The sequence below is a fragment of the Orycteropus afer genome, unplaced genomic scaffold (assembly GCF_000298275.1).
Source record: "Orycteropus afer afer isolate SDZICR_OR568_19922 unplaced genomic scaffold, OryAfe1.0 scaffold00412, whole genome shotgun sequence".
NCBI lineage: Eukaryota > Metazoa > Chordata > Mammalia > Tubulidentata > Orycteropodidae > Orycteropus > Orycteropus afer.
This window is the reverse complement of record NW_006921999.1, coordinates 1,672,828-1,684,591: the sequence shown is the minus strand read 5'-3', so window position 1 is coordinate 1,684,591 and position 11,764 is coordinate 1,672,828. Positions and strand designations below refer to the sequence as shown.

The following is an 11,764-nucleotide window of genomic DNA, read 5'->3' as shown; positions in this document are numbered from 1 at the left end:
GCAGTGTTTCGTTCTGCTGTGCATGGGGTCGCTATGAGTCGGAAATGACTCGACGGCACTTAACAACAACAACAACTGTTTAACAGACATTAAACCATGTGAAATACTATACAGGAGACAATTTATATTTATGTGACTAATACAAAAGCCACTTATGGAAATAGTTAATTTTCAAGTCAGTTGATATTCTTAGCTTTCTCTTTCATTATTCCTAGATATCTAAATAAGCAAAGAGTTTATTAACACACAATTTAAAAACCATGAGAAGTAAAAGTCATAGTTATATTAAAAATAGACAGCCATACAGAGGTTCTTTTTGAGCTGAATTTTGTACCAAAACACCAGTGGAGTAATAGCAGGGCAGGAGAGGCTTACATGCCATCCTTTGCAGATCTGACTCAAGAGGTATATTACCATAAAGCAAATGGAGCTTCCACTTCAGGGCCTCTTACTTGTAGACGGCTTACTATTCTTATTCCAAATAAACATGCAAGTTTATGCCTAATTTTTGTAGCCAAAATCAGTTTCTGCTCAACTACTAATCTAAAGGTTCGCAGCTCAAACCTACCCAGTGGTGCAGTGGAAGGAGGATCTGGTGATTACAGCCAAGAAAATGCTAAAGTGCAGGCAGCTCTACTCTGTAACACATAGGGCCACCATGAGTTGGAATCAATTCAACAATGACAAGTTTTTCGTAAAAGAGCACTTCCAAAAATTGTAAAGGTGAAGGCCTCACACAGCCTGGGTCCATGCCAATTAATCCCCATTGACATCCAGCTGATTCCAGACAGAGAACTGTGCCACAGCGTTTCCAAGACTGTAGTCTTTACAGAAGCAGAATGCCACATATTTCTCCCATGAAGTGGCTGGTGAGTTACAACAACAGTCTTTTTGGTTAGGAGCTGAGCACTTAACCTCTGCACCACCAGGGCCCTCTCTGGTTGACAGTATCTTAAATGAAACAGTAACAGTAGTAGGCAGGCTAGGCCACGGACAGTACTCAACATGAAAATGAATACCCTGGAGCAAACAGCTCCTGAAAAAATCATGTCAAATCACTACAAAACACTCAGTCTTACAAACAGTCACTTTTCTTAAGTATGTAATGGTCTTAACCTTCAAAGTTGCTGATTTAGTTGCTGAAGGAAAAGTGGGTCCAACTGGGTAAAGTCATCTGGTTGACCTGCTCTAGGACCACATGGCCAAACTTCTCTCCTGAAAGCCTCCTCCCCCCCAACACCTGCATACTGATACATACTGGACACAGCCTTCTCTTATGCAAACTATAACTACTGTTACTACACTGAGAGAAAATGGGCAAGAGCATCAGCAAACCAAAACCAACAGCAGTGGGCGATAAAAAACAACTATGTCACTTCCCTAAACCAGTGACCTGACTAGGTCAGGCCTGTCTCCCACACTTACAGTCCACTTTTCACCCACACGGACTGGGTGTAGAAGTGCAGGTCCTTATTCAGAATAGAGTTTACAGCCTCTTCTAGATGTAACTCTCTTCCTTCACAATGTTCCAGAGCAAAAAGGCTGATGGAAGGTTCTTCAAAAACCTGACACATTAAAAAAAAAAGAAGACGTTAACATTACCGTATGGGTTGGACATAGCTCAGAGGCATCCCAGTCAGAATGCTGGGCTGCCTGAACCCACTGTATTGTATTCTCCCATTGGTAAAGTTTACTGCTCTACCCTTAAAAGACTTTACAGTCAAAACTGCACTGGTGAGATTGGGTTCAATAATTTTTATTCAACCTTTTTGTAAAGTAAAATTAATGTTATCAAAATCACAATTTTAATCCCATAGTAAAAACGGACATATAGGACACCTGATTCCTAACTGCATATTAAACGTTTGGTTGTGCTGTAAGGAAGACCACACAGTTGTTCTGCCAATGCCTTTTTAGCTAGCAACAGAAAACACAGAACCCTCATTTCCCAGGAGGTCACAGGAACAGTCAAATTTTATGGATCTATGGTCTTAAAAACATCCTTAGGAGGGATAAATAAAAAGTTGTTTCTAACAATAAAAAAAAGAATGTACAAGGAGAGGGGTGATTTTTGCATTCTAAGTAATGACTCCTCTGCTCCCCTGTTCCTCATGTCAGACAAGAATAGACTTAATATTGCTCTTTTTCATTCATTAATATATGCCAGACACCATGCAAAGAGACATGAGAGGGATGAGAAATCAAAACAATGCCCCATCCATGTGCAAGGGACATTACTAACAAGCAGCTGAATTAGGAAAACTGCACGAATATTGTAGGAGAATACAATGTGGAAAAAATATGCACCGTGAGAGTACCCAGTGGAAGGTTAGATTATTTTTAGCAGAGAGGAGCAAGAAATTATGGAAGCCTCATGGATACAGTGTCATGTGAATTCAGTCTCAAAGGGTGCAATAGGTTTAGACTGGCAGAGATAAATCAGAGAGAAGGCTGTCTGTGCCAAGGAAGGGACACAGAAAGGTATGGGATATATTAGGGGAATGGCAATTAGACCCATTTAGCTGGAATCCAAGCCCAGCAGCAAACACTACTGAGTGCTCACACAGCTACTTTGTTCTGAGTTGCTTCTTACCTCCTACACCGATAGGGCAGAGATCAAACACTGCCAATGGTGAGTACTTGAAGGCTTCTGAACTAGGGTCTAAGACTGTGCTGAAGAATACATAACTTTATGTATGAGATATGGAGCACAAACAGCAGAAACCGGGGAAGGTCAAAAAACCAGTTTAAAAAACAACTGACTGTCATAGCTGACCCTGATGATATAATTGCATAGGGGCAAAACACTTTGTGAAAAAGAACCATTCCTTGCAGCAGTATTTGGAATAGTGAAGGATAGGGAATGATCTAAATGACAATCATGAAAAACCAAAAATCAAACCCATTGCCTTTGAGTCTAGAGAGACCACGTAGGATGGAGCAGAACTGTGCCATAGGGTTTCCTAGTCTGTATTTCTTTATAGAAGGGGCTCTGGTGGTACAGTAGTTAAGCACTTGGCTGCTAATCAGAAGGTCAGTGGTTGAAACTCACCAGTTGCTCCATGGGAGAAAGATGTGGGAGTCTGCTTCTGTCAAGGTTACAGCCTTGGAAACCCAACGGTGCAGCACTACTCCATTCTATAGGGCCCCTATGAGCCAGAATTGACTTGATGGCAATGGATAATCTTTATAGAAGTAGACTGCCCAATCTATCTCCTGCTGAGCAGCTGGTGAACCCCCAACCTTCTGGTTAGCAGCCACGTGCTTAACCACTGTGCCACCACAGCTACTTCCCATCACGAAGCAGTCAAATGCCTTAGGCATTACACTACCAGAGCGCCCCCATTAGGAAGAGACTAGTTAAATGTACTGTACATTCTTACAGAGGAACTTTCTACAGCTGTAAAAAAGAAAAGAAAAGAATGAGGCGATCTTTATGGAAAGATATCCAAGGCTAATTCTTTAGTGCCAAAAAAAGTGAAAAACAGGGCAAAATGTCTATTTCCTATGCTACCATTTATGCAGAAATGAAAGGAAATTTTATGCACATACCCATACACACACAATTTCTATACATCATAAAAATATCTGAAGATATAAAACCAGTAACCATGGTTACCTGTTGGGAGAATAGGAGCATGAATGGAAGCAGTTTTTCACTGAGTTCCTTTGGGCACTTTTAGATTTCTGAACCACAGGAACATATTATTTATTTACACATTTAAGTTGGTAATTATTATGCATATGGTTGCATATGTGCTTGTGTATGGTTTAAATGGCCTTTATGAAATTTATCTGTCAACAAAATGAAGAATATAAAGAATGGAAATAAAGGGACAAGTATACTGGTAGAATATTAAAGGCCAAAGAAAAAGAGCAGCAGACTCAAAATGGTGGTAGAGACAGGAAAAACAGCAGGGACTGGTAAATATGGGATGACCAGGAAAACCATCACAATGATAAAATAGGCATGGAAAGGCAAATGAATAGAGAAAGAGAGGAAATAAAGAATAAATGAGGAAATCAAGAGTAAAAATATACACACATTCACACACACACACACACACACACATACTCAGGAGCTAAGAAATGGGATAATCTTAGAGATATCCAGAAGACACTGCACATTCTGACCTGGAATTCAGGAAGAAGATTAAGTATAGAGATGAGAGTATGGGAACTCTAGAATCTGGGCAACTGGAGCCAGGGATGAGAAAATGGAAAGAAGTAGGAGGAGGCCAGAAGTGTACAGACTTACAAGGGTGGGTGGTGATGAAAGATGGGCCTGTAGAGGTGACTGACAACATGACCTGAGAGAAAATATTACAGACATGAAGGGAAAAGAAAATTATAAGGAGGAGTTGCCCCACAGTATCAAATACTTTCATGATGTTGAGGAAGAAAATACTGTGATGAAGATACTGGGTTTGGCAGTTAAGAGGCAGCTGGTGAGCAGTAATAGAACTGCTTCAGTGGTGCATTGGAGATGATGGGTGGACTCTGGATTGTGAGGGCTGAGGAGCAGTAAGTTGTGATAAACTGCAGACAAGGTGTGTAGAATAATTTTTGGAGATGTGTGGTAAAGGATACAGATGTTGGTAGTGGCCTATGAGGTAAATCAGAGTGGAAAGAGCATGTTTTCAGCCACACTGGAAAGTGACAGTGGAATAGAAATAAGCTAAGGACAAAAAGGATGTTTGTAGAGGAGTGAGAGGTCCAGGTCACTGCTTCCCACCAGTTCAGAAACTGGCTGGAATCACTCCATGAAGAAAAGTATTGTTTTAGAAAGGATAAATTATGCTTCCTCTGAAATAAACAGATTATAAAGGCTACTGAGAAATTTCCTGGTACAGCACAGGGAAATGTGCAATTTTCCCTTTAAATTAAGTGACAAATGTTACCTATTTATCAGAACTCATGAAGTCCCTGTCCAACAGAATGTTCTGCTGTGATGGAAACGTTCTATATAGTTGCACTCTCCAACATAGCAGCCACTAGCGCAGTGCCTCGGGAGTTTGACTGCTAACCGGAAGGATGGCGGTTCAAATCCACTAGCCACATGGAAGGAAGACTGGGCAGTCTACTTCTGTAAAGATTTACTGCCTCGGAAACCCAAAAGGGGTCACTACGAGTTGGAATTGACTCAATGGCAATGGCTTTGGTTTTTGGTTGAGCCACATGTGAGAAAAACTCTGGTGGCACTGTGGTTAAAGTATTCAGCTGCTAACAAAAAGATTGGTGGCTCACACCCACCGGCTTCTCTGTGGGAGAAAGAGGAGGTAGACTGCTTCTAGAAAAATTTACAACCTTGGAAAACCTATGGGGCAGTCATACTGTGTCCTAAAGGGTTGCTATCAATTGGAATAGATCTTGATGGAAGTGGGTTTTTTTTTTTTTAAGCCACATGTGAGTACTGAGCACTTCAAATGTGGCTGATGTTGCCAAGGGTCTGAATTAATATTTAATTTTAATTTATTTGAAGTTAAATAACCACATGTGGATTGATGCAGCAATCCTACATGTAGGAATTTATCTTCATGAAATAACGAGAAGTTTGATAGAGGTGACCACAAAAAGTACTTAAACATTTATTTATGAAAGAAAAAACTATTAATGAGGCCCAGAGATAGAGAAAAATATTGCAGAAAATGATAAATTTTAATAGTTTATACAAATCATTAAGAATAGTCTAAGAGACTGAATAGATAAATGGGCAAAGGACATAAATCAATAGCAATAGCCAAACAAGAAATACGATTAACAAACCAATGTGGGAACACAGTCTATTTCTCCACTAACAACAATAAAAGGATATCATCATGTGGAAATATCTATTTTGTCTAAGCTTGAAGTCATTCCTTTCAGAGAGTTATGATATATATTTAACTTTGTTTTTCTATTTTTAAATAGCTTTAAGTGATTTAAATTTATAAATACACTTGAGTTTATAAACCCACATGATATACAAATACACTTAAATGTTAGGTAGATTCTCATGAACTTACTGTTAACCTGAGCAGGATGGGAAAGGAGTGGTTAATAGCTAATCATTCAGAAATCAAGTCCTGAAGAACTATTTTAAATCCTATTTTCTGACACATTTTCCAAACACGAAAGTAGAAAGAGATAACAGTCTTCAAAACCGAACATGACGTAGTAACTTGAACTTTCCAAGGACAACAGAAACTATAAGAATTTAATTGCAATTTGAGCTCTACAAATATATTGGCGACAGTCCATGTAAATTTAAAAGGCAGCCAACCACTTGGGGCCAAAGGCTCTTCTTAGGTGTTATCAGCAACAGGACATTCCTGTGAGGTCAATTTTAAGCCATGCAAAGAGGATACAGTTTCTAATGGCAGGATGTGGTTAATTAAGAAAAAGAATACCCAAGCAAAGTGTATAATTGAAACTTTAAATTAGAACCAACTCCCTCCTCTCCAAACACCATTACTCTTCCTCATATCATCTAAAATAATATTTTAAATGATAATAACAACATGTATAGTACTTAATAAGTGCCAGCCATTGTTCTAAGGGCTTGAAATATCCACTGTTCCACATTCCCTTAGCCATAGTTCTGAAATCCAAAAGCTCTAAAAACCAAAATTTTTCATAATTCATTTGGCAAAAAACCTGACCTGATAAATGGAAGGCTGTTTATAATATTTATCCAACTTTGTATGATTATGCATAGATTGCACTAGAGAAACAGTTGTTGTTGTTATGTGCCGTCAAGTCAGACCCCACTCATAGCGACCCCCACTTGGGTATCACTACGGAAGTAGATTGCCCCATCTTCCTTCCGAGGAGTGGCTTGTGGGTTTGAACCGCCAGCCTTCTGGTTAGCCGTCAAGTGCCTTAGGCACTATGCTTCCAGAGCTGCCCAGAACCCTGCTAGGGGTGTTGCTTTTTTGCTGTATATGTATATATGTATATGTATATGTATCTGAACCATATACTGCTGTTTAAAATTTGAAAATCCCAAATCCATATTTGAAAACATATTCAGATTAGGGATTGTGGAACTATATTCATTTGTTCAATCCTTACAAATCCCCTCTGACATAAGTACTATTGTAATCCCCACTTTACAGATGAAGAACCAAGGCACACACATGTCACACAAAGGAAATGGAAAAAAAAAATCTAAGCACTATGGCTCAGTTTAATTGCTATTTTTCCATCCAGCATCTTTTTAAAAATGTATATTAACTTTAATAATTCGTCTATACCTGTCCTTTAACAATTCTGTTTCTTCTTTTATACCTTTTTAGTTTTTAATCTTATTACTGGCTAGGAATCTATGATAGCATTGAATAGAACTAGTGATAGTAAAGACCTTTGTCTTCTTCCTGATTTAAAGGGAAATGCTTCAAATGTTTTACTAGGAAGTGTGTTATTTACTGTAGGTTTCTAGTGACCTTCATTTTCAAAATATATATAATAGTTAATAATACTATTAATTATGTACAGGCTCAGCTGAAAAGTTTAATAGAAACCAAACTCTTCCACACTGGATAAACCCACTGCTTCCTTTCATTCTGTGGTTGGATTTATTACTGCCAGATCTTCCTCTATTTGTAGCTTTACTGCTTATTCAGCACCCTTGCACAGAATGAATCAGTCCTGCCAATTCTTAGTCTACCTCTTAAGATCATTTATATCATCACAGCCATAATTTCATTTGAAGTTTTTCTACAGCCTCTTGTTATAATGTTTCTTTTGCTTTGCCTACTTGTAGCTGCCAGGATTGGATTATTACTTCAAAGAGGACCAAACAAACTTCGATGCCAAGCCACCATGGAGACACTGGACAATCAGACTGCTGCTCCCATGGAAACTCAACAAAAGCAGGTTACCCCACACACTACTGGACCAATGCTTGAATGCCTATGGAGTAGTCTGAACCTGGCAGTTGCCTCTTTCTTGGATCACTCAACAGGTGCTCACATATCCTGCTCTCATCTATACGTGCCCATCTTTTCATTTAGTATCCAATCTGGCTGTAAATCATTGCATCAAGAGCTGGTAGTTGTAAATTATTGCTTCTTCTTCTTCTTCTTTTTTTTTAACTTAGTTTCCTCATCCACCTCCAGTTTCCAATTTATAATATTATTATAAGTCAGTAAGATACAAAGCCAAAGTACAATTTTTCAATTAACTGAAGTGGAAAATGAACCTTATATAAGTACTATCTATTTTTTTAGCCATGAATTAATTAATTACTCATTTTACTTATCTTTATGAATTCTGATTATATTTGTAACACTGTGCTAAGTAGGGGGACACAGGAGGTGGCAGAAATCAAAGCTACAATAAATACAGATCTTGCCCTCAGTGACCTTACAGATCTAATAGGTGTGATAAAAGGTAGAAAGTGAAAAGCATCCTGAGAAATGGAGAAAAAGAAAAAAAAATGTGCAGGGTAGATAAAAATCACTTCGATAAATGAAATCATTAAAATCTTCTTAGAATTAGGGATCATTTCATCTAGATCTTAAAGAACTTGGATAAAGGAAAGAAAAATGACATTCTAGGTTTCCACATAAGCAGATCTATAATACAGAGAAAGTTGAAGGAAGGTATTGGGGGAGGGATACCTTTGTACACAGGATATATGAAGAATAATGTGCAATAATATTGAGAAAGTAGGCTGGTCTAGAAATCAGATTCTAGACTATCTGAAGATTACACAGGATATGTTGGAAAACAGGATAAATCGAGTGAAGGAAGGAAAGCAGTCAAGTGGCCATCACAATAGTTTGGGAAAGACAATATGAGGCTCTGAACTTCGTCATGGCTGTGAGAAAATAATGAGAAGAAAAATTTAAGACACATCAAAAGGGCAGAATACATAGTATTTGGCTACTGAATGGATGCTGGAAATCATGAAGTAGTGGCAATCAAAGATGACAACTGGTTCTCAGACCAGATGATTGGGGAAATGATATTTTGCAACAGACATAGGTCATTAAGGAGTAATGTGGTATCTAAGGTTGTGTGACACCTTGGTTGAGCCATGATTTTGAGTGGCTTGGCAGGTAGATGTAGTTATTCCCATGATGAGACTGACCCATACTTCCACAGCTATCAAATTCACCTGGAGTTACAGACCCAGTGTGGCCAAATTAGTGACCAGAGTAATATGCCCACCCTGTTGCCTGAATATATTAAAATAAAATAAAACAAAATCAAGCAAACATACAATCAACAAATTAATACAATAACAGCAAAAAATCTCACAAATTACAACTTCACATCACACAAAAAAATAGGACAAGATGGCTCAAGAAAGAGATCAAAATACAAGGCAGAAAATGTTTCAGAGGAAGAAATATTACTGGAACTAATAAGGAATTGAAAAGAATTATACTTAGGTCCCTTCAACATTTTAAGAAAGACATCAAGGAAACCACAGACAAAACTACACAAATTCAGAACAATACAAGAACAAACTCACAAAATAAATGGAAAATTATAAACTATACAAAAACTGCAAACAAATCTAGAAGATTAATACTAAAATTTCACAAATAGATAACACATTGGAAGTACAAAAAAAGAATTGCATTAGTCAAAGACAGAGTTAGTGAAACTGAAGACAAATCTCTTAATACTAATCTGTTAGTGGAACATTCAGAAGAATGAATAAAACGAAGAAAGCCTAAGAATTAAGTGATGCACCATCAAAAAGAGTAACTTACATATGACCAGAATTCCAAAAAGGAAAAAGGCAAAAAAAAAGGCACTAAGAAAATTGTCTGAGATTTATTGGAGAAACCTTTCCCTTATATCATGAAAGATGAGAAGATAAACATTCAAGAAGCTCAATAAACTCCAAACAGGATTGACCCCAAAAGAAAATCACCAAAATACATCATAATCACACTTTCCAAAACTAAAGACAAAGAAAGAATCCTGAAAGTAGCTCAGTGAAAATGAAGAGTTATCTACAAATTTTGAAAACCAATTAAGACTAAGCTCTGAATTCTCAGCAGAAACTATGCAGGCAGGAAGGAAATGCGGTAACATATATAAAACCTGAACGACATACATTGCCAAATGAGAATTATAAAAACAGCAAAATTGTCCCTCATGATGGAGAAAGTAGGTCATTTCCAGATGAATAAAAATTAAGGGAATCTATAAAAACCAGACCAAACTTACAGATATGATAAAGAGAGTCTATTGGATAAATAACCAACAATGGAGAAAAAAACCTAAGATTAAGATATATGGCAACATCACTCAGAAATCAAACCAGATACACAAGTATCAAAAATAAAGTAAACATGCAAGGCTGAAAATAGGGATCCAGAGAGGACAATTTGTAAATGAGAGCAACTACAAAGCAAAAAAAGGGAATAATAATTGTAGTTACAAAACTTGCATATGGAGAGGAAGTCAAGATGGTATCAGTTTTAAACTTGGGAAGATAATAAACCACAGATAAAATTAATAAACCCTCTCACCAAAAAAAAAAAAAGAAAAAAAAAATCATAAATGTTCAGTAAAAACTAAAATGGCAGCAATAAAGGACATGATAAGAAAATCCAAAAATAAAATGAACTCAGCACAGAAAAATATATGGAATGTAGAAACCATCAAATCTAAACACACACACACACATACACATACACATACAAAACTACAGCAAAATGAAAGCAATAAATTACAGGAGCTCTGGTGGTGTAGTGCCTAAGGCATCTGACTGCTAACCAGAAGGTTGGTGGTTCAAACCCACCAGCCACTCCTCAGAAGGAAGATTGGGCAATTTACTTCCAGAATGATACTGCTTTGTAAACCCAAGGAGGGGTCGCTATGAGTTGGGACCGACTTGACAACAGTGAGTTTGATGTTTTTTTTGGTTTATTGATAATTACACTGAATTTATTAAATAGATTAGATGCACCAGTTAACAGATGGAAAATAGCAGACTAGATAAGAAAACATAAGCCATCAATATGCTGACTACAAGAGACATACTTTAGACACAAAAACAAGAATAAACTAAAAATTAAAGGATAGAAAAACAAATACCAAGCAAATAACAACCCAAAAAGAGTAGGATTGGCAATATTAATTTCTAATAAAAGAGACCTTAAGATAAAACAAGCTTAAGGGACAAGGAAGGGCATGATATGAAGATAACAAGGTCAATCCAACAAGAGGACATAACCATAACAAACATCAACGTGCCCAGTGAAAGAGCCCCAGAATACATAAATCAAACTTGAACAGAATTGGAAAGAGAAACAAAAATCTCTACAATAGTAGGAAACTTTAATACACCACTTTCAATGAAGGATGAAACAACTAGAAAGAAACTCGAAAAAGATACAGAAGGTCTAAAGAGCACAATCAACCAACTAAACCTCATAAATGCATACAGAAAACTCCACTGAACAACATGTACAATATATATTCTTTTCCAGAGCACATGGAACATTCTCCAGAACAGATCATATGTCAGTCCATAAAGCTATGCTCAGTAAATTTAAAAACACTGAAATACTACTAAGTATCTTATCCCATATCACAATGCTATGAAATTCAAAATTAGACTTAGGAAGATCAAGAGGAAAAAAATCAAATACCTGAAAACACAATAAGACCCTGATTATAAAATGCTGGGTAACCGAAGAAATAAAAAATGAAATTAAAAAACTCCTAGACTCAAATATGAAAATATAACATATCAAAATCTTTGGGATAGAACAAAAGTAATGCTCAAAGGACAATAAATACACACATCAAAAAA

General features: G+C 37.1%; 1 protein-coding gene across 1 annotated transcript in view; it reads right to left on the bottom strand.

The window, feature by feature from the left end:
* Positions 1-11,764, bottom strand: part of CRYBG3 (crystallin beta-gamma domain containing 3) — a 172,303-nt gene that overhangs the window by 18,650 nt on the left and 141,889 nt on the right. Inside the window, exon 19 of the mRNA XM_007953772.1 lies at positions 1,426-1,565. Within this exon, the coding sequence (XP_007951963.1) occupies positions 1,426-1,565 (140 nt within the window). The remainder of the gene's footprint in view (positions 1-1,425; positions 1,566-11,764) is intronic.